This window comes from Pristis pectinata, chromosome 5 (assembly GCF_009764475.1).
Source record: "Pristis pectinata isolate sPriPec2 chromosome 5, sPriPec2.1.pri, whole genome shotgun sequence".
NCBI lineage: Eukaryota > Metazoa > Chordata > Chondrichthyes > Rhinopristiformes > Pristidae > Pristis > Pristis pectinata.
In genome coordinates, this window is record NC_067409.1 from 98,077,291 (window position 1) to 98,101,640 (window position 24,350).

Below are 24,350 nucleotides of genomic sequence, written 5' to 3' on the forward strand. Positions count from 1 at the left end.
GTATGATTCTATGAATATATTAGTTCTTTAGCCACAGATTTCTATGAATAAAGAAATAATGTATTCCCAAAATAATTGAATGTTTTCCCATCTAAATATTATTCCCATATACTGGTTTTTTGCATATTAGATTTGCCCCATATGAATAAAGAGAATACACACGCTTTAAGTGTGTGCTCCAGAACCCTGCTGCTATTGAAACCGTGCTTTGATCAACAGTCTGCTGGGTTCTGGTCGGATTCAGAGCAAGTGGGAGAAGCAAAGATCACTTCATCTGAGTGGGGCGAAGGTGCCTGATCTGAAAATGATTTACAATTCGTGGGCAGTTTCGCCGTTTATTATCGCAATTCATGAAAGAAAGCTGATTATAAAGTAGCGGGGGATGGGGACAAGGAAGAATGCAATTGCTTCAGACTTCAAACGGGGGGAGGTCAATCCATCACTGTGTATGCATGCATGTATGTATGTGTGTTTTGGAGGGGTGGGGGAGGGCGCAGAGGGAGGCTCTTTATAACAGAAAGCTCTTCACTATAACACTCCCACTGAATTCACTTGCAAATTCCTCAGCCCTGAAAGACACAGGATTCCCACTGCCCCCTCGTCCGTGCAGAGCACAGACTGCACAGCAAGCATACAGTCCTGTCACTCCTTCGGGCGGATGTTATTATTAATAATAATCAGAGAACCGAATGGTCACCAATCAGCAAGCTGACGGGCAGGGAGAATCTAACCCCCCCCCCCCCCCACACACACACACACTACCACCACTCTCTCTCTCTCGGCTGCGGGTCGTTGCTTCCAAGTGCCAAATAAAGGACTGATGTTACGAGCAGATGCCTGAACTAAACAGAACAAGAAGTCAGTCTTGGTATCTCAACATCCTAAAAGCAACCGCAGCACCGAACAGCACCAGGGGCAGACAACAGCGCCTTACTTAGCAGTACTCTAGCCAGCCAGATCAAGTGGTAACCTACCTGATGGACAATGCGCATTAGAGGTAAGTGAATTCACTCTGGCATCGCGGCGGGGCTTTCTGTTGAATGCTGTCTGCTGGTTAACAAAGATAACCCGGAGGGCATTTTAATTTTTGCCCCGCTCTCCGTCCTTTGTTACCGTGTGGAAACAGCGCCTGTGATCGCCGCGGCTGTTACACAACGCATCTCGAATGTTGCCTTCCATCCAGCTTTCAAACGCAGGGAAGGCTCGCATGGGAACACTTGTCGGGGACAGGATTCAGGGGAGCGGGCTGGAGTTAGCTGAGCGAAAATTTGCGCCAAAGTGGCTCGATTGCGCGGTGCCCAAGTGGAAGCGAAATGCCTGTGGTTTTTGTGCGTGTTCCGGCTCAACTTTAATAGTTTGTGTTAATTCTCTGCACCCTTGGCGAGGGGCGTGGGCCGATGGCACTGTAACATCCTCAGTTGGCCCCGTGTTAGTGTGCGAGGTGAGGGGAGTTGAGTGTTCGCGTCTGCTGAATGCACTATACACACAGACACACCAAAACAAAAAAAAAATCGGCGGGGTCCTGGTACTCAGGCAGAGCAGGGCGACTGGTGCTGGTGGGATGTGTGGACGGGAGTGGGAGACCTGGGGCTGCCACATCGGTGTCTGTCTCTGCCCAAGGTCAACCAAGCATCTGAAGAGCAACATGCGGTGAAAACGGAGGATAGAACGTAAACTGAGCCACCCCTGCTGCAGACCCAATCCAAAAAACGAGCGGAGTTTAGCACCGACAGGTTTAGTTGGAGCCAACTGCTGGCTCCATCACTTCCCAGACCGCCGCTCAATATTTAACACTGAGCAATTTAACCCTGTGTGTAACACATCATTAGTATGTGTACAGGTGCCCGTGCGCACGCAGTGTACGATATGTGTAGTGTTATATATAGTATTATGTGAGTGAGTGTCTCGGTGTGTGCCTGTCCACTGCCCCAGTAATGGTTTGCAGAAAGACTGGTTTCGCGTGTATTAAGCAGGAACGCCACCCCACGCCCCCGACAAAACCGGTTTACTTTCTGTAATTTTTTTACTGTAAAGCCTTTTACATTTTCACCCAACTTCGAGCTCGCCTGCTGTTGCTGCGCTAGAAAACGCTGGCGGGTGTCGTTTTGCGATTTGGCTGGGCTGTCAGGTACTGTAAGTAACCCAAGTACTGGTCAGAAATCCTAGTGAATGTCAAGCCCCAGGGGAGGGAGTCACTAACTGGCTTGATTTAACTTGCTAGTGATTTAACCCTCTGGGGACTGAATGCCCTTGGTTCGCCCCGAGACCGCAGTGTAGCCAGATTCCCCCTATTCTCAGAGAATTGCAGAATGGTTGCTCAGGGGAACGCCATTCGGCCCATTGTACGCTTACCAGCCCTTTAAAAGAGCAGTCCAGTGTGCAATGGGAACAGAGAAATTCCTCAACAGGAATATGATTCGGGAATAAATAGGACACGCCAAGAAGGGCGCTTTAAGACTTGTGCGAGAAATAAATATGTACATTGCTGATCTTGTCCGTCGGTTGTCGGTGGACCTGACATCTCAGTGTTTGCCAAAGAGAGTGAGCGCTCTGGTTCCTCGGTGTACTAAATGTCACCTTCTGTTGAATGAAGAGTGGCAAATACCTACTGTCTCCGTGAGGAAATGATTAAGGGGTTTCAAGAGTCTTGGGCTATTCCTAGTCAACCGCGCTAATTTCAATCGTTGGTTGGTTCTACGCAGGGGTAGAACGATATTTAGTAACAGGGCGCAATTTGAATTATATAAAATGAGACCTCGCAGGAATGGCCCAGTGTAAACGCACGGCAAGTGTTTTAACCCATTCCGCCGCTGCGTGATGCGCTGCGTTACCCCAACCAATGTAAATTCACACAAACCTCCCGTGCTGCGTTCTGCCGCCTTCTCTGCTCAATTCCAAAAGTCTGACAAAATATTCTATTACCCCCTAGCTCCTTGTAACTCTTCACAGGCGCTAGACATATCAAGATTCCGTAGTCAAAATTAACTTTTAGTATTGGAGGCTCGAGCTTTGTGGATTGAGGGCGACTTGGACTCATGTTTTATTTTTAACCACGGTAGTATTAACCTGTTTAACCCCCTCCGTCTACCCACTTTGAGAGCACTGATTATCGATGAAGTAATTTCGACCTTACAGGCTTTTAGTTGTTTAAATGAATCTTCTGACTCTTTTGTGTCTGTGTTGTATAGAATCTGAAAAAAAACAGAAGCTTAATTATAGCTCAGACGAGACTTGATAGATTAAATAAATCAAGATTGATGTGTACGACAATAATGCAATTCCCATTATCTAAACAAGTCGCTCTTCCTCCTTCCCCGCTGAGACTGGGAGTGATTGAAGAAGGTTAGGCGCACAAGTTACAGGCGCTAAACGGCAGGTGCTTGCAACCGGGCTGATACTACAGCCATGGGGCTGTGAAGGCCAAGTGATACTTCCAGCGACACAAGGGGTAATGCAATAATTTGCCCGTAAAATCTTTGTTGCACAGTAAATTTTAAAACGTCATTATCAAATATTTCGTGTAAGCGTGCTTAAATTTATAATTATCCAGCGAGGGATTTGTTTTAATACTATGGTACTGCTGGGAATCTTCCTGACAAATGAGGCCTCCAGTATGCTTCTGTTGCCGGTACTGCTCGGGAAGTCTTGCAGGGTATTTTGACTTGTTGCCTTGAGTCTTCATGAAGTCTCAATCTGGGTAGCAGTTTATGAAACACTTGAAGCAATTGGTTGGAGATGTATATTCATTTACATTCATGTGATTTGCTCTTTGCTGATCCTAAAGGTATAATAATTTATATTAAATAATCAACGAAACTAAATTTCATTTTGTGCAATTATTGATAGGCCTGAGATACTGTATCCCTAAATATTACATGGCAACGTGTCTTTTTAGTGTTTTGGTTGAGATTTATCTGCTGTTATATTATCTCCGATGCCTTTGATTTTATTGCATTGTATACGTGCACGCTTTTGAATGTAATATCTGTGATACAATTGCAAGGGATTTTAGAAATATATATAGAAAACAGCAACTTCATTACTACTGCCTCCATAAACTCACTGGCTTCCAATCTAGGCAAACATAGTGATTCACAGTTCATAGGCTCACTGTCGAAATAATGTTGAAGAAGCTCCTTAATATGTCATGGGAATAGAAAAAAAATCTGCTCCATAGGATTAACTATGCATTGCAAGGACTCATAAGATACAAGACTCAATTTTACACTCAAGGTCATCGAGAATAGTTTATACAATATATTCAAAACAATTCACAATTATTAGCTTCATATAGACACTTTTAGAATTAGAAGTGCATCACAGTAGCACACCAATCACAGGTATCATTATGTTGCTACAGTCCTTTCCTGTGTTATTATTTTAACACAATGGGTAAATAATGTATGGCAAAGTGCATATGGATTTTACATGGTATGTCTGTATCAAGGACATATGGGCATGAAATGCTGCATCTGTAGGGAAAGTGATGGGTTATTTGCCATTTTTTTACTCTTATTGGTTGGAAGGACTTAATATTTGCCTAATCCTCTGGATCTTTGAAGGAAACATTCTGATCCCAGCACCAATTGAGACATAAAGTTATTATCACCTAAACTTGCTTCAGCAAACAGAATTTTGGGCTCCATAATTCTCCTAGTATTCTGAGACCTCAAATGGTCATACAGCAGTTCCAATCTGTATGCCTTGCTATAGGTACAATAATTGAAAGAGCCTTGACAAAATCATACTGATCTTAAAAGACTGACAAGGAGGGTGATATTTATGAAGCTGATGGTTATTGGAAATAAGGCAGTTCATAATTGCATACATTGTGGATTAGTTGGGCGATTTGCCTTTGCTTGTGGCAAGAGACTGGAGAAATTATAAGTTCAGGCAGACAGATTTTAAGTTCAGTTAAGAATCAAATAGTAGCATCCATGCCAGATGTTAGTTGAAGTTGGAAAGGAAGCTTGCCTGCAGGATCAGGACTTCTACCAAGAGTAAAAGTGATTTGCTGGGGACCCGGAGGAAAACAAAATCCAAGCATCCTGAATCCATTGGAAATTAGTGAGCAGTTCAGGCTAATTCTCGCTTTCCCTGCAGAAACTTCCTCCCGCAGTTTAGTATTTCAAGCATTTTCTGTTTTTGTTTCAGATTTCTGGCATCTGTAGTATTTAACTGTATAGTGTTTGTTTTTGCCGGAAAGACATTTTTATATTGTCATTAAAGCTCTAACAAGTCTGATATGTTTATAATTAATATTATCTAAACATTGACTTAAATAAGTGTAGCACTGTCGCTACCTTTCAAGTGTACACAATGAAAAGGGCGCTTACTGTTCTAAGAAGTTACTGGTATCTTCGGTGTAGTTTATCAAGGCCACTGAAGTTTAACATAGCAAATCGGAACGAAGTTAACAATTTAATTTGAGATGTATGAAAGTGTGAATGGGACTCTGTGCGATAATTACGTTTGCAATATTCACATTCTGTGCAGCGCCGTAACAAAAGATGCTGAACAGACTCAACAGGTCAGGTAGTATCTATCGGGGAAAACAGTTCCCATCAATTCCTCTGGTGCTGGTTGTTAGGACCTACAGTATTTTGCTGGTGTTATTAAAATAGGATTGACTACAGATTCAACTACCCCTTCTCAATTCCTTATCCCCTCAAACGGCGAATAATTAAATTAGTTCTTGTTGTGTAGCTCCTTCGTGTGTTGCCGAGGGACCCCTTTTCTATTGGGAGCCACACTACCACAAGTCCTCAGTTGCCAACTGTCCCAATAGCTTTTCCCCATCAATCCCAATGTTTCCAAAGGCTTTCTCATTTAATATTCCCGTTCTTCAGGAGCTGAGGAATCATCAGAGGGATTCACTCGGGCACCAATCTCCAGCCTCTCCCCAACTCAACAGTTAGGGAAATTAGGAAAGAGACCAGGTGGCATTCATCTTGCTCCGTTTCAGCTACCAACAGATATTCTTCAAAACCAGTGCGTGGATTAAAGTATTGCTGCCGAACAGGTGTTCTGTGAAACCAGACGAATGTTAAAAGCGGCTGGGGACTCCTTTCAAGGTTTGGTCGATGCGGAACCACACAATATCAGCATGAAAGCACCGCCGTACCATAATAAAACTGGCTGGAGGTTCCTTGAAAGGCAAAGGAACGAAGGCAAGTTAGTAGTCTCGTTTTCGGCAGTCTGGATTAAACCCAGACGATTTTGGCAGGGCAGAGTTTTGCTGAACTCCTAACTATCCTTCACTTTTCCTATGTGGTGAAGGCATTCGGCAGTGGGAGTAGCTTTTCGTTCCTGTCCCCATTAACCCCCCCCCCCCCCCCCCCTGCCTTCCCCATTAACGCCTTGCCCGCTCCCTTCCACTCGCCTCCCTACCAATGCCTGGCGCACAACCCTCCCAGTTGGCGCGGCAGCGCGCAGTGAACAGCCTCAATGGCCGTTGACAATGTTGGCGATGGACAGCACGCAGTGGAATATGCTTGGAAGGTATGGCCTGTTCTGAGGCGGATTATCCTATCTGTCCTCGCTCCACTGCCTGCGCACCGCCAAGCAGCTCGGGTGAGAGACTGAGCTGCCTGAGTTTAGCAGTCAGCCCAGGCGGACACGGCGCTGTGGTTGCCTCCACTTCCAGGGGGCGCATGTGGACACTTTCTCTCTCCGCAGGGAAGTTGGCTGAACTGAACCCCAAATCCTCCCAAGTGCCGTGATGTAAAAGCAGGGAAACGAGGCAGAGAAAGAGTTAGCAGAGGGACGAAGGGCCTGCTTCCGCGGTGTGAAATGCTGTCATAGGGTCAGGAGTCTTGTTCCCAGTGAGAATGGGAGGAGATCTCCGCCCCTCGAACAGGTCCAGCGCTGGATAAAACCCAATTGTAGCCAACCCGATAATCTCCAACTAATTTTAGTTGCAAAGTCAACCCAAATTCCCCCAAGTTTGTGTAAACAGCTTAGTTTACCGTTGACTTCAACGTGCAACAGCTTTCCCAGATTCAAAGCTCTGGTCATTTTGAACGAATGCCTTAACAAGGCGCAGCTTTGATTTTGATCTTAACCTAGACAATTGTCCCCTTCTCCCTTCTTTCTCGTCGGGCGCCTTGCCTTTGGTCCGATCAATATGTGCGTGTCTGTAAACATTTTCTCTATTCGTTTCCAAATGCGAACTGTTTCAATGGCTCACTGACATCACCCTGGAAGCTTTGGTTCGGGATTGAAATTGACAGGATGCTAATCAGCCAGCCAAGCTTGTGTCTGGAAACAGTGAAGCCACGGCTTGCCTCTTGGAGCACCCTTCACCCACTCAGCCGGATTATCAAAACACATGACAACCATTACCAAGTCCAAGGGAAAAATATTACCGTGCCCCTTCTCAGCACAGCTTGATGCTGTGAAAATATAGTGATATAGCGGCATGTTTATATTGTGGAAGACGGAAATAAGGCGATTGTGAACTATGCCTCGCCTGTTCTTGCCTGACTCTGCTCTTGTTCATCGGTATTAACCCCCTTCACATCCTCAGTCAACGCGGGGGGTCCGGGGATCCAACTGCTTCTAATTTGTAATACACAAGGCAGTGCGAAGTCTGTTCTAACCACATTGTTCAAGCAGTTCATTAACCTTATCAGCACCGAGGTTCTCCACCTTTTCATTGGTTTTAGAGGAATATATTTTGCAGTGTGTGGCAACACAGCCTGGCTGTAGTAAGTTAACAGAAACCCTTTCAGTTGCTTCTATCTTACTACACTTACGGTAGATTTCTGCCCCATTGACTATGAACACTGGGATTCATAGTCTTGTTGGGATTCGTAGTTTTGGGTCGTCTTTATTCAGTGATGTGATGTGACATGAATCCCTTGCCTTTGGCAGGAAGGAGATGTTAAGGCCGGAACTGCTGGAGAGACTCAGCGGGTCAGGCAGCATCTGTGGAGGGAAATGGACAGTCACCGTTTCGGGTGGGGACCCTTCATCTGCAGTCTCCTGGGTCTCCGTGTTAGTGGTGATGGCAGGGAGTCTCAGATGGAGAGAGGAGGATAAAAGGGAAGGAAACAATTTATTGGGACCCCGAGAGAGGCTTTGCCGGAGGTTCACAACGCTGGTACTTTGCACTGCTGTTCCAGAGACATCTGTTACCACGGCACAACGTTCAGCTAAGCCACGGAAACATATTTTGAGGAATAATTCATGACATTTTCCGGCAATCTGGACTGTGCAAAGTGAATAAAAATTTCAAGTAAATGGCTGTAAAGTGAGGAAATGAGTCCATCAAAGGAAAGCTTTGGAAGTCTCTAACAAATACAAAAGCTCGGTTAAGACCAAACTTTGAACTGGGTTGGCTTCCTTTAGCCCCGATTGGATTTGAAAGGCAGAGTAAACATTCTAGTCACACCTGCTCTTATGCTCCATAACCCCCCGTAGAAAGTCAGACAATATAAGTGGTGGGAAAGATCATACAGTTACTAGCAATTTGGCAGAAGGTATTTGGCATTTTGCACAGATTTACACCTGAGAGACATCATGATTTCTGCTTCCGTTGCATTTTTAGAGAGCAGTTTACATTCGAAGCAAAAAAAAGCTCATGCTCTCCTGAAGTAGAAACGATGTTGATGCGGCATTGTATTGATAAAGGGTGTATTTAAAAGGAGTCTGGCTCCCCCCTGTGGTTGAATCATCTTGTTCTTTCAATTGCAAAATTAATAGTCAAAATTTATTGCTTTAAGATAATTATCAGAAGGCTTTTTTTCTGACCCTAACACGTTCTCAATGACCCAAAAGCAGAACAAAGAAAGCTGCATTGAAGAGTAATTGTTTTTTTCTCCCAGATGGCACATTGGTTGAGTTAAAGATCAAGGAAGACAAATAGTGCAACAGTATTGCAGTTGATCAAAATGCACAGTGAGGTCAGAAGCTAAATTGTACAATGTTGTTGGTGGAGCTGAAACAGTTAGTTGAGTTTAAAAGCAAGCACCAATCTCAAAGGCTCATTATTGCCCTTCCACCAACCCCTGACATGAGTCAGAATGACCCTCAGGGCTCTGCTCAATGCTTACTGAATATTGAGACCAGAAGGTCCTACCCATGTCATTTGGCACATGGTGTTCTACCGCTAACATTTTTGCAAGGCCATTTGGTGCTTGGTGCCCACCATGCAGGGGAGTGGAGAAGCTTTTCCAATGTTACAGAGAAAGTTGTGGAGCTTGCAAGTAACTACTCTGCTGCTTCTGCTCCTGATGGTGTCTTGCTCTCTTCAGTTGACTGAAGATTTCTCCTGGGCGTCCAGTTGAAGCACCATACAAACACAATCCAGTGGTACCAATTCTGATTATTCTGTTTTATTGCATGAGGCACAGGAAGTGAGGAGATTCTATTGACTGCAGATTTTAAAAGAAGTTGTAAACAAAATGAAATAAAAGCAAAAATCTGGAAAATTTGCAGTGGGTCAGTCAGCATCTATGGAGGGAGAAACAGAGTTAATGTTTGATGTCAATGAACATTTGGTACAAGAAAAAATGAGAAAACCAAGTGTGTGTTTAAGTTGCGGAGGGAGGGGGTGCAGAGAACAGAGAGACACTTCTGTGACAGGATGGAGATGTGACACAATATTTTTTGTAGCCATTGAGTTAATAGTTGAATGAGAGCATTTCGAGAGAAGGAATACAAAATCAAACAATCATGCTGGAACTGTGAAATGTAGAAAACAGAAGTTGTTGGAAACCTGAGGCAAAAGATAATGTAAAAAAAAAGTCAACAGATCAGACAGCATCTGTGGAGAGAGAAATACTGAGTTTGGAATCATTACATAGCTTTATTGATAATGCCTTTTTGGTTTACTATATTTTTGCCTCAGAGCCAGATGCCAGTTTATTATCCTTCCAAATGCCACTGGGTATTTATGACTTGTATTTGTTTCACCAGAAATTTAACATTTGACGTGCTGTAAAATGTGATTTAGTTGGAGGACTTGGCAGGACTGGCAGTGATTCTGTCCCCACAATGTCATGCCAACATTTAATAAGGTCTCAATTTTGCTAAATATTTCATGAGGTACATGTAGGATCCTGACTCAATCAATAGATCCAGCTTTGAGAATGAACAAGCCTACCACCTTTCCACCTCTTGTGATTGTGGCAAGGTTTATATTGACAGCACTGAGATTCCTCTTCAGATTCAGCTTCTTCTGTCTACACAGACATCATTCAAGTTGCAAGGTTATCAATCAGTCAGCTTTTGCAGTGTGTGAGAAGTTAAGAAAATTGCAAACTACTGAGTAATTAATTCCCAGGATAAATTAGTGACACTTGACTCTCTGTTATTGGAGTTGCCTAGGCATTGTTTTTGGGTTTGTATTAACTTGCTGATTTCAAGCTGCTTGTAATAGAGGTTGTTTAAAAGTGCACTGTAATTGTTTTGTTAATTTTGCCATCTATTATGTACATTTTTTGGTTTCGGTCTTTTTTTAACTGTTAATTAATGTGAACTTTAAGAGGTTTGTCATCCTGATGAGGTGAGCTATAAGAAGAGCAAAATATGGATTTTAGCCTTTTTCCCTGTTTCCTTTTTAAAATCTTAGCATTCCCATATTCTTCTGGGATATTCAGTATCTGGTGGTGTATTTGTGATGTGATAATTGCCACCAAGTAATATCTCCCATGAACATTCTCAGTGACAAATGAATGTGTGTTATGGTTACAAAACAAAGTTGGCTAAGATGAGGATAAGTGCTAAAGTACTTTCTGAATTAAGAAAGGATCTGCCTGAGAATTTCTCGTCATTTGTTCAGTTAAGGTCTTCTAAACAGTGGATATCAGTTCTAACCATTCTATGTACCTGCAAGAACAGGTAACTCAGAATATAAATTGTAAGCCTTAAATGGACTATTGTGAGATACATATCCCATTTTTTATACATTATTTAAGCACCATATGACATGATTGCAGTAGATTGGATAGATTGAGGATTCTGATTTACCATTTCCAGTGACGACTGCCCAGTTACAAACATGGCGAACCTCCATTAACCAAAAGGGTAGTAGGATTTGTATGAAAAGACAACAAGATGCTGGAGGAACTTAGCAGGTCAGGCTGCATCCGTGGAGAAAAGCAGGCGGTCAACGTTTCGGGTCAGGACCCTTCTTCAGGACTGAAGATAGGAAAAGGGATCCAATATATAGGAGAGAAAAGCAGAGCAGTGATAGGTGGACAAAAGAGGGGAGGCGGGGTGGGCACAAGGTGGTGATAGGTAGATGCAGGTAAGAGATAGTGATAGGCAGGTGGGGGGGAGGAGGGGAGAGCAGATGCACCAGGGAATGGGTTAAAGGTATGGAGGCAGGCACCATGGGGAGTGGGGAGGAGAGAAAAAGGAGAGAAAAATGGCGAGGAGGAAAAAGAGAGAGGCTAGGAAAGGGAAGAAGAGAAGAGGCAAGGTTGGGGGGGTGTGCGGCTTGGTTAACTTAAAGTGGGAAAATTCTTCGGGAGCTTCGTGAGTGTCTCTCTCACTGCTCCCCCTCTGTGTGGCATGAACATCAAATTCTCCCACTTTAAGTAAACCACGACATCCCCCCCCCCCCGCCTTGCCTCTTCTTCCCTTTCCTAGCCTAGCTCTCTTTTTTCTCCTTGCCATTTTTTTCTCTCTCCTTTTCCTTTCCTCCCCTCCTCCCCATCCTACCTGCCTCCATACCTTTGACCCATCTCCCCGGTGGATCTACTCTCCCCTCCTCCCCCGCATCTGCCTATCACTATCTCTTACCTGCATTTATCTATCACCAACCTGTGCCCACCCCGCCTCCCGTCTTTTGTCCACATATCACCACTCTGTTTATCTCCCTCTGTATATTGGGCTTCTCCTTTTCCTATCTTCAGTCCTGAAGAAGGGTCCTGACCCGAAACGTTGACCGCCTGCTTTTCTCCACGGATGCTGCCTGGCCTGCTGAGTTCCTCCAGCATCTTGTTGCTTTTTCGTCATGATTCCAGCATCTGCAGTCTTTTGTTTCTCAAGCAGGATTTGTATGCTATTCCTCAATGTTAACATTACCTTCAATATGAATGTTTAAGAAGAAATATACGTTAATTGCCTGTTGAGAACTGAGGACGTTCATTTAGTGAAACCACATGATAATGAAATAACTGAGAACCGAACTGCTCACTGATGACCCTCAATATCAGAGAATCAATGCTCCTACTAATGGGCTGCTGAGCTGCTCACAAGCCTTCAGTTATTCTAAGATTCCAACAATGTGAAAATCAAATCTAAACTGAACCTGCTTTCTACAGATAGAAACCTGCATTATTGAGTTCATCAGAGCAATATAATGTGAAAGGGACATGTGCTAAAATATACTGACCTCTTTTCTTTTTGAAAGCTCCACAGCAGGGAATAAAGCCACCTGACCATTTCACTGCTATACCGAGTTCCCTGGTTGCTCAGTACCACTAAATAAATTATAACTAATACATTATGCCTTGGAGAGAGAATGAAGAGGGAGGAAGGTTAAACTGGCAGGCCCTCTTTGCTTTTGATTTAATGGAAGTTTTCAACATTATGAAAGATTTTGTTACAGAGAAGAAAAAAAGAGTCAGCAAGCATTTTTGTAAAACAAGCAGTCCTGGTCAAGACAAGAGATGCAAACATTCTGAAGCTCCATCTCACACTGATCTCTCAGTGCTCATTGTATGAGGACAGGATTTGTGAGACCTTTGCAGACGTTGTTCTGAGGACATTGTGTCATTTCTGGTACCAAAAAAAAGGAGGGAATGAAAGCAGCAACCTGGGAAGTGAAGATGTGAACTTGAAAGGAAAACTGAGCCCTTCTTGCGAAAGAATAAGATCTCATGCACATCATATAAAAAATCAAGGAAAATAATACTTCAAAGGGGTCACTCAACAGTTGATGGAACTGCTCAGAATAGTGTAAGATGCCTCCATCTGACGGATGAGCATAGGAGCATACCACCCATATAAGAAAGAAGGCCACTACCCTAATGGATTGAGCAGAGAGGGCTTTAATTCCAGGGAATTTAGATAAATGCGGAAATGGGAGGATGTTTCCCTCCAAGAAAGTCTAGAAAAGAAGGCCATAATGTCAGAACAGCAACACAGCCATTTAGGACTGAGAGGTGGAGATGTTTTTTTTCACCCTAATGGTTGTAAATCCTTTTGAAATTCTCTCCCCTAGGGTGTTGTGGAAGCTCAGTCACTGAATATGCTCATGGGTGAGATCTTTAGAATTTTGCATACAAGTGAGATAAAGGCATAGGGGGATAGTGTGAGGTACATTGCTGAGAAAAATCAAGATAATTGTATTGAATAACCAACTTCTGATCATACGATCTTATTGGTACAGTGCTTGTGATGAAGGAGTTCCCTGAACAGAAAGCATGGGCAGGAAGCATTGTTTTAAATCAGAATTGTGTTTCAACTGCTCTTCAATAATTATTAAATGGATTGTTTACAGAGGGATACTAACATGGTTAAAATTTAACATTGGATGTCTTTTTAAGGTTAACTTTAAATGGATTGTAAAGATAAGATTTGGCAACCTAGTTGACTTAATTAAGTGAATCTGGGTGGTACAGCTGATAGATTTGCACCCTCACAGCTCTAGTGACCTGGGTTCAATCCAGACATTGGGTGCTGTCTGTGCAGAGTTTGCACATTCTCTTTGTGAGTTTTCTTCAGATGCTCTGGTTTCCTCCCATATCCCAAAGATGTGCAGGGTGGCAGGTTAATTATCCATTGTAAATTGCCCCTGGCGTGTAGGTGAGTAGAATCGAGGGGAACATTGATCAAAATGTGCTGAGAATAAAACAGTATTAGTGTAGATGAATGCTTGGTGGTTTGTGTAGACTTGGTGAGTTTCTATGCTGCTTGACTCCTTAACTTTATGCAGTCAGAGAGCTGGCAAAGATCAAACCTTGGACCTACCTGAAGTTTCGTTTCAGCCCCACAGCCTCTAGTCATTCGCTTTACCAGATAAAACTGCATGCGGAACGAGTGCTAGCTATCCTGAGGGAAACTTCAGAGGGAACCAGCTACTAGATGGTTCAATTAGTCTTTCGCCCCTATACCTAGGTCAGATGACCGAGTTGCACGTCAGGACCGCTGCGGGCCTCCACCAGAGTTTCCTCTGGCTTCGCCCTGCCTGGGCATAGTTCACCATAGTTTCCTGTGATAATATTCACTTGTTTAGCGACACTACTGTATTTTTGCCCCATTGCCACCTGGAGTGAAGGAAAAAGGGAGAAAATTTGACAAAACAACAACCAGAGAAGCATAGACACGTACATTCTGTAAAATCTTACTACACTGCTACTGTTTTGCTTGCATACAAATACCTCATGATCTCCAAGTTGGAATGTAATGTGGAAAAAATGTGAGGTCATCCACTTTGGCAGAAAAGTGGAGTATTTTTGAATGGTGAGGGATTGAAAGGTGTTTATATTTGGAGAGACCCAAGTGTCCTTTTTCATGAATGACTGAAAGCTAATGTGTGGGTATATTGAGCAATGGGAATAGGAAGCAGTGTGCTGGCCTTTATTGCAAGAGCAAATAAGTGCAAGAGTAAGGTCACCTTCCTAGAAATTTTGTAGAACTCTGGTGAGACCACACTAGGAATGCTGTGTACAGGTCTGATCTGCCTGCCAAGGAAAAAATACACTTGTGACAGAGGGAATGCATGAGGATTCACCAAACTCTTTCCTTGATGGATGGCTTCTTCTCCGAGAGGAGATTAAGCAGACTGATTTGGAAGAAAGAGAGATGATCTTATTGAAACATGCAAAATGTTTGCAGCATTTGATAGGGTAGGTGCAAAAGTGATCTTTCCAGGGTGTTTAGAACGAGTTGTCCTAAAATATGGGATCAGCCATTCCAAACAGAATGGCTTCACTTGAAAGTAATGAATCTTTGAAAATCTCAACGAACAGGTTTGGTCTCAAGACAGAGATCGATACATTTTTGGATACTGAGGAAATCAAAGACTGTGGCATTGAGGTAGAAGTTCAGCCGTGGGTTTATTAGGTGGAGGACTCAACATGAAGAACCTACTCTGTTTTATTTCATGTTCTGAAGATCTTATTAACGTTGATGGTTTTTAGCTAAAGCGTAATCTTTCTGGATGAAATCTTGGATGCTAATTTCTGTACAGAATCACCGCTAGAAATATCTCAGGTGGCAGGAGGGTACCAGATTTTGAAAGAATGAGAGAAAATCTGATTGAAATGTTCAAAATTCTTATGGGGCTTAACAGTGTGGATGGAGAGTTGATGCTTCCCTTGGTGAGAACCAGATGTCATAGCCTTAAAATAAGGGACAGCCATTTAGGATGGAGAAGAGAAGAAATGGCTAGTGAATCTTTGGAATTATTTATCCAAGGAGGCTCTGGAGGCTTCGTTGCTGAGTGTATTCGAGATTGATAGAATTTAAGGTATTTAAAACAAATAATCAAAAGATATAGGATGAGTGTAAGAATGTACAGCCATGAGCTTATTTAATACCAGGGCAGCAAAGGGGCTGAGTGGACAACTGTTTCTATTTCTTATGTTCCAGATTTCATCGGTGACCTGAAAAGTTCTTCATTGGCTGCAAAGAGTTAGGATAACCTAAGGTCATGAACAGTGCAGTGTAATTGAAAAACATTCTTTTGCTTATTTTTTTTTCCCAGTACTTTTCATTTCAGGCAAAGAGCTATGAAGGCTTAAAGAGCAAAGGGGAAAAAAATAGAAATAGAAAAGACCAGAAATGTGCCATGTATTAGGTAGCATCTGTGGAGTGAGGAACTGTTAATATTGAGCAGAAACATTCCAATGAAAACTCTGATCTGACTAGAAATGTAAACTCTGTTTCTTTCAGTCTGACCCACTGAGCATTTCAGTCTTACACAGGCTGAGAATGCCAGCACTTTTGGACATTAGTGGTGGCAGTTTTTTTTTTATTCTCAGCAACAAAGTAAATCTAGGTTAAGAGGATTCAAAGTAAATCAACCCTTGGGGATGGATGACATACGAATGTATGGAGCATTCTGACAGTTTCATACCATTTAGGTGGATCAAAGATCAGTCATTTAGAACAGCATTTCTATTCGCATCCTGACAGAGCATTTTTAATCACAAAATGTACAACATTTAAAAAAATATCGTACAATATAAGGATTTCCCTGGAGAAGGTAGTGATGAGCAATCTTCTTGAACTGTTGTCCTCACAGTTGGAGAAGGGGTCCCAGGATTTAGATCCAGTGATAACAGTGAGATATTTCCAAGTCACGAAACTGAGAGTCTTGAAAGGAAATGTGCAGGTTATTTTGTGCCTAGGCACCTGTTACCCTTGTTCACCTCAGTGGTCAGGGATGTAATTGCTGTTCAAAAATTCCTAGTGCTGCAGGTTGTTTGTTTTCTGATTGGTTTAGCTTCCTTCCACAGATAAAAAGAGTTCTCTGTGTGGAGGATCTTTCAGTCTTAATAGTGATTTTGATGAAACTTGCTGAGCAATGAGATTAGCACTCACTCGCGGGAGCTGACCAGAGTTTTACCCACCATAAAGACATTAGTCCTCTAAAAGCCTAGGCTTCAAATCTCTGCGAATTAAAGATGAACACTAAGAAACTACAGCCACCAAATCTGGAGATGGATATAACAGAAGCATTAGCAAATATTGTTTTATTTTTGTTTTTTTTTGAACACTCATTTTTCTGTAGTTAGTAAACGATCATCTGCTTAATTGATTGAAGTATTTCTTCACCCTCTGATTGGCTATAGGAAGGCTGAATTCTATGAGGAGTGATTTGTCAGGCAAACAATCAATTTAGTGTGGGACTGGGTCTTTGAGCAGATGGGGCTTATGATGAAGCCTCCAGGGATAGGTTCAACCAGAGCCAGGAGGAAACCCCACAGAAATGCAGGCCTTTGGTTTCTGGAAACTAGTCAATGACCTGTATTAGTTCTCCAAAGTGGAAACCACTCCGTAATCTTTTCCCAAATTCGGCAGAGATCTACATTTCTTTCTCAATCCTATGCACCAGTACAACCTCATGTTTGTTGTGACATGTTCTCGGGAGACAAATGTACTCAGTTTTCTAACAGCGTACTTGGTGATTTAAAAAAAATAATGCTAAGCACATCTCTTGACTCAAGAATATAAGCCTTGACTTTTCAGTATAAGAAATGGGACTGGAAAATTATACATATTTACAAAGCTTCAAATGATTGTGTCTTGTTTGACTTCAAAATGACTGTGGTGTAGGTTATTCAGTCTGAAAGCTCAAGGGTAAAACTGATTTGGGCCAACTATAGAAACTATTCAATTCTTATGTATATTAAGTCAAATCTATCATTGCTTCTTCTGTTTGCCTTTAATGTCTGTTCACCTAGAATTGGTACATGCTCATCTCTTCTATTTCATCCCTTTCTCTAGAGGAATAAAGGTGTTTTGAGAAAGCATTAATGTTTGCATGTTAATATTTTAATATAATGCAACACTCTGCATTTTCCAGAGACTGACCACAATGACCATTTAATGATTTTTTTTGTAGTGGTTGGTATCACCACGTAAGTACATGACAGCAAATAATGAAACATGTCCTTTATTTCCATTGCAGACTTAAGATTGTTTCACATGGAAATTAAAATTGAACTTGATTAGCAAGTAGAAATTAATTAGTCCCATATAATGAAATAATATTTGTTGCAATTATGCTTTCTTTCTCTATTTTTAAGGGGTAAAAGAAATGCTTTGAAACATTTAGTATGGTTTACATGTTCAATCAGACGTATAAATTAGTAGGAGTAGGCCACTTGGTTCCTCCAGCCTGCTTGGCATTTAACAAGATCATGGCTAATCTGATTGTAACCACATTCTGGTGTATCCTTGGTAACCATTTACCCTTTCACTTACCAAGTACTTATTTACCTCTGCCTTCAAAATGTTCAAAAACTAGGGTGTCATAGTGGCACAACTAGTAAGTTGATGCCACACAGCTCCAGCAACCCTGCTCTAATTCTGATTCCCAGTGCTGTATGTGTGGAGTTTGCACATTCTTCCTGTGACTGTGTGGGTTTGTTCTGGGTGCTCCAGTTTCCTCCCACATTCTAAAGACATGGGATGGTGGTAGGTTAATTGACCATTGTAAACTGTCCATTTTATGTCAATGAATGGTAGAATCCAGTGGGAATGTGGCAAGAATAAAATGGGTTTAGTTGGGATTAGTGTAAAAGTGGGTGCTTGGTGATTGGGGCAGATGTATGGAGGCTCCAATGTGCAGGATCGAAAGAGGCTGTAGAGGGTTGTAGACTCAGCCAGCTCCATCATGGGCACAACCCTCCCTGCCACAGAGGTTGTTCCTCAAGAAGGCGGCATCCATCATTAAGGACCCTCACCACCCAGGACATGCCCTCTTCACGTTACTACCATTGGGGAGGAGGTACAGGAACGTGAAGACCCACAATCAACATTTCAGGAACAGCTTCTTCCCCTCCACTATCAGATTTCTGAACGGTCCATGAACACCACCTCGTTGTTCCTCTTTTGCACTATTTATTTATTTTTATAACTTATAGTAATTCTTACGTCTTGCACTGTACTGCTGCCACAAAACAACAAATTTCATGACATATGTCAGTGATAATAAACCTGATTCTGGTTCTGACTTGGTGGGCCAAATGCCCTGTTTCTGTGCTCTCTGTGACACTGATTCATCTGCCCCAACCACCCATTTCACCCCCCTTCACTGTCCCTTGAGGAAGAGAGTTTCAAAGACTCACAATCCTCGGAGAAAAAAGGAATGCCTTTTCTTTTTCTCAGTGGCAACCCATTGATTTTAAACAGTGACGCCTAGTTCTAGATTCTCTCACATCCTTTTCCCTTTCGTCTGTTTGCATCTTGCTACTTTGCCCAGAAAGTCTCTGGCTTGTTATCTAATGATGTTGTAACCAATTTCTTTGGACAAAATAGGTGCCAAACATCCAATGTAAGTGATGCTGTGTGAGTGTTCATAATGTATCAGAAATGGATTACTTGTTTTTTTTTGGTAAAGGAGAGAAAGTCACATCTGGTGACGTGCCTGAAACTGGTATTGACTCATTTTGCAAATGAAAATAAGGGGCCAAGCACTGTTAACAGTGTCCCATTGTTGTGCAAGCCTTATAAAATGTGATAAAGGCGAGAAAAAAGATTGCCATTGCCCAAGCAGGCAAATATTTCACTTGACATTTAGTGCATTGTTAGTATTTTTCCCAGTCAAGTTTGCAGTTGGGGAACCTCATCAAGATGTTGCCCAATCTGCACAGAATTTCCAGCATGTTTTTATTTTTATTTCAGCTAACCATCATCTGCAGTATTTTGCATTTGCAGAAGCTAAATCATGTTTGTTTAACAACACTTCCCAGAAGCACAATCTCTCGCACCCTAAAGTGTGGGGGCAGCAGATGCAATAAAATGCTGTCCAAATAGCTTTTGCAAATGGGAAATAAATTGTCATTTATTCCTGGTCACTGGATCTACTCTGGGAACTTTCCAACCAACAGTATTCTGAGAGTAGTTTCAAAACCAGGACTGCAGTAGTTCAAGAGGTGGCTCACCTCCACTTTAGGGCAAAGAGCGATGGCCAGAAGATGCTGGCTTCAGCAGCAAAACCCACTTCCCTGAGACAACCCTTATGGCAACAGTGGCTTTGCCAACACTGATGCACAGAATGCTGAGAAATGATTATAATTTCAACATTGACAATAGAGGTTATTTGAATGGAGCATACTTTCTGTCAGTGTTTGAGAACTGTGGCTTGATGGGCAAATGGTGAGGCTTGGGGTTTTCAAAAGAAAAAACATTGCATTTCTATATCACCTTTCAAATGCCTTTCAGGATTTACCATTACAGCATATGAAGCGCTTTTAAGATGTGGTCACTGTTGAAATGGAGGAAATGCAGCAGTCCATTTGTAGGTGTCCAGCTCCCACAAACCAAAATCATCTGATTTAATGGTGCCTGGGAGAGAGCAGTCGAGGTCTTGGTTTAATGTCACCACTGAAAAGTAGGACGTATGTCAGTGTAGCACCTCCTCTTTAGCCTCGGTTATGATTATTCATTACTTTGTGGACTTGAAGCTACAACTTTCTGATTCAGGGATGGAGATATCCATTGAGCTATGGCTACCAAAATACAGATAGTTATCAGTGAGAGGAAACTAACAATTCTAATAAAGTAACAGCGATTTGTACTACATTTTATATTTGTAGTTTTAAAAAATCCAAAAACTTGTTTGAAAGTTCATTCTATTTATTTTCTTTCCCTTTAGAAATTGCCAGAAACTAAGAGCTTGAAGATTAATTGAGGATCTTGCAGTTTAGCAATGGAACAAAAAGGTTAGTCAGAGAAACACCGTCTGGTGACGGATACCTGGAGCACAGCCAACCCACCCAGTTAGACTCTGCAGTCTTCAACGCAGAGAGAAGAATGGCAACATCGAGCTGCTGCTGCCTGCTAATGCTGCTCTGGGTCTGCCTTCTTGAGCCCAGCCAGCTGAGCCCTCTGTTAGAAAGGACTACTGAAGCACCGCAGGATGGCACACCAGCGGAACCTTCGGGTAGCAAGTTCACCCTGCTGCACCGCTCCAAACGGGGCTGGATGTGGAATCAGTTCTTTTTGCTGGAGGAATATACTGGGTCAGAACCACAGTACGTAGGCAAGGTAAGCATCGTGAAGTCTACTTAGAAAGTTGTCTGTGTATCTGTATCATACTTTGCCGTGGTTTCCCTCTTTCCTATTTCAAAGCAGATATAAATAAGTCCCTTTGATTTATTTATATCGGCAGGCACAGTAGCGTAGTGGTTAGCATAACGCTACTCCAGCGCCAGCAACCCAGGTTCAATTCTGACCACTGTCCGTAAGGAGTTTGTATATTCTCCCCATGTCTGCGTGGGTTTCCTCCGCGTGCTCCGGTTTCCTCCCATGTTCCAAAGACATACGGGCTAGGAAGTTGTGGGTATGCTATGTTGGCACCGGAAGCATGGCAACACTTGCGGGCTGCCCCCAGAACACCCTACGCAAAAGATGCATTTCACTGTGTGTTTCGATGTACATGTGATGAATAAAGATATCTTATCTTAATTAGACCTTCAAGATCACAAACAGACATTATATGAATGCATTAAGTGTTTATTTTCCAGTGTTGGCATGAGTAATTTCAAGACAAAAGCTTTTAAAATAAGAACTTAAATTTCTTAATTTTAGCAAAAATGGCTAAATGTCCAGTTTGGAGTTACCAGAACATAGCCTCTTATAACCCAAAGTTGGTCAGAACCAAATCCACCTTTTAGATCTGGGATATGTGGTGAAAGTGAAATAAATAATCTGGTGGCAGGAAGATGAAATTAATACAAGAAGGGTCACTTTCAAGCCTCTCTGTTTAAACATCATCAAAATTCCAATTTGTATTTAATCAGCAATTACCTGCTTTGATAATATCCATACCCGGCAGCAATTTGCAAATATAAACCTCATATTTAACTATAAATCTATTAATCTAATCAGGATTACCATCAATTTGTTAGTCGTCTCTCTGTTTCTGCAATCTAGTCATTTTGCCATGATTTCCATTTCACTGAGCACTCTCCCAGATGTCGAGTTTTTCAGTTGCTTGTATTGTTTCATAGAAAGAATGGACAGAACACAAAAGATATTCTCCAAGAAAAACAGTTTTGAAAATTCAATTAACAAGAAAGATTTGGTTTATTCACTAATCCTGCAGACTGTTAATTCTTTTGACTTTCTACTGACATGCTTGCTAGCACTTACTATAGCAAAAATATTTAACCTGCAGCCATTCCAAGAAGTTATATAACATAGGAACAAAAGTAAGCTATACAGGGGTATGCATAGAACTTTAAATGTGACTGCTTCTCAAAGGACACAATAAATGCATATTACGCAAGAATGTAAGCCTGCACATCCGACACTTTGTGAATGATTATTGGATGGGAGGTGGGGAGATTGAGATTGCCATGGCCTTCCTTCCCCATTCCCTCTCCCCCACACCTTCCTGAGACCATTTAGCTCCTCAAGTCTGTAACTCACACCTGCGACTTGTGACTCAAATCCACATGCTTGCCCTTGGCTCATGTGCTTTAAAATCTTTGGTTCAAAAAGGATCTTCAAAATGGATGTGCCATGCACAATTATCAGTTTCAACAATGGAGTGTGAACAACAAGCTGGGTTGGGTTGCTCATTATACTCCCATCAGTTTTTTAGTTTTCTGTCCACTGGTTATGATGAGAAAGTTGGATGTAAATCGGACAGTCGACACAATATTTCCTGCTTTACACCTCTGCCAAAATGAATGTTTTCAATGACTGATTCAGGTGTGAGTCATAACATTCAGCTACTTTGCTTGCTGCACTGAGATGGATTTATTACCAATTTGGCACAGTCATCCATTACTGTTAACTGAGAGACATCTCAGTGAAATTTCTGATTTATTTCAGTTAGTCCTCTTACAGAGTATACCTGTTTCTTTAGAGGCAATCTAGGAGCAAAGCTTTTCGGACATGAACAGGTACTTCTACAGCCAACCCCACGTTTCATTTATAATGTGAGGACAGTAAAATTCAAAGAGCAAAGAAGTTGCAGTGGGAGAGTACTTGGTAATGTAGACTTTGTCAAAAAGGAAAAAAATTGATCGTCTGTAAAATGGATTTCCTGAGCAGTCTCCTTATTCCAATTTATGTAAACTTGTGATCAACTAAAATTCTGTTGTCATTCAAAGCCATGTTACTCATCACCCTTATGCCTGCTCCTGGTCACACAACAGTTCATTTGTCAAATTCTCAGTCTTGCTTTCAATATTTTCATGGTCTCAACCTTCAGCCTTATTTCCATAATCAGCTCTTGCCCTGTAATCCTCTGAGATACCCACATCCCTCTGTTCTGTTCACTTGATGTTTCCAAAATTTCATCCCCCCAAAGCTGGTGGCTGTGCTTTTGGCTAACAAGGCCCAAAGCTCTGCAGTTTTCTCCCTAAACATTTCTGCATTTCTAGTTCTCATTTCTTAAATCCTACCCCATTGACCAAACTCTTAGGTGATCCAGCTAACTATATCTTTATGTGGCTCAGCATCAACTGCCGTAGAGTTCCGTTGGAACAGTGTTGGAAGCTGAGGAGAGGGTCAGAGTGAGATTGCAATAGGGGACTGGAAGGGTAAATATCTTGATTGTTCATGGTCATGTCTACAGACTGAATGAGATGCAACAGAATGAATTGTTTACTTTAGTCTCTTTGCTGTCAAACCTACTTCTTGATTCATTAAAGAGGGGCAACCTGGTGCAGTTAAATCAGTAAGAACATAAGAATTAGAAACAGGAGTAGACAATCTGTCCCTTTAAGCCTGCTCCACCATTTAAAAAGTCCATGGATGACGTTGTACCTCAGCAACGTTTTCCAACAGTATCTTCATATCAATGGGTTCCCTTCATATCCAGAAATATATTGATCTCTGTTTTTAATTAACTCAATGACTGGCTTCCACAGCCCTCCAGGATAGAGAAGCTGTATACCATACTCTAGGTGATGTCTTACCTAGGCCTTATGTAAATTGCAGTAAGACTTCCTTTCTCTTAATAACAATGAACCATACCATTTGTCTTCCTAACCGCTCGCTGTACCTGTGTGTCAGCTGTTTTGTACAAGGACACTAAGATCGTGTTGAACATCAACTTGAACCAATCTCTCACCATCTTCAAAAATACTCTGCTCTTCTCTTTGTGCACCAACGATTTTGCACATGATATTCTATCTGCAGTGTTCTTGCCCAATCACTCAGCTTGTCTGTCTCCCCTCAAAGCTTCTTCATATCATCCTCTTCACTCAAACTCCCACCTGGCTTTATATCATCAGCAAACTTGGAAATATGACATTTAGTTCCCTCATCCAAATCATTGATGTAGTTTGTGAAAAGTTGGAGCCCAAGCAATGATTTCTGCAATACTTCACTTGTCACAGTGTGCTAACCTTGGGAAGAGATGTTCATTCCCATTCTTCGCTTTCTGTCTATTAACCGATTCTCAATCCATGTCAGTACATTGCTCTTAATTCCAGCTCATGTAAGCTTGTTAACCAACCTAATGAAAAGCATTCTGAAAATTTAAATATATCACATCCACAAGTTCCCCCTTAACTATTCTATCAGTTACATCCTTAAGAAGTTCCAATAGATTAGTCAAACGTGATTTCCTCTTGATAAATCCTTTCTGATTCTGTTCAATTCTATTACTCCTTTCCAGTTCTTCTGTTATTATGTTCTCTATTACCAGTGCCAGTATTTTCCCTACAGCTGACAGCAGGCTGACAGGTTGGTATTAAAAACAG

At 42.0% G+C, this 24,350-nt stretch overlaps 1 protein-coding gene across 2 annotated transcripts in view; it reads left to right on the forward strand.

Moving 5' to 3' along the window:
• The window catches only part of LOC127570372 (cadherin-6-like), a 219,161-nt gene that overhangs the window by 74,271 nt on the left and 120,540 nt on the right, over window positions 1-24,350 (forward strand). The window contains exons 1-2 of one of the 2 annotated variants that reach the window (XM_052015875.1): window positions 749-997; window positions 20,285-20,676. In XM_052015875.1, coding sequence (XP_051871835.1) covers window positions 20,443-20,676 — 234 coding nt within the window. In that variant the 5' untranslated portion in view covers window positions 749-997; window positions 20,285-20,442. Of the gene's footprint in view, window positions 1-748; window positions 998-20,284; window positions 20,677-24,350 lie in introns of those variants that run through there. The other variant, XM_052015876.1, reaches the window with a different exon arrangement.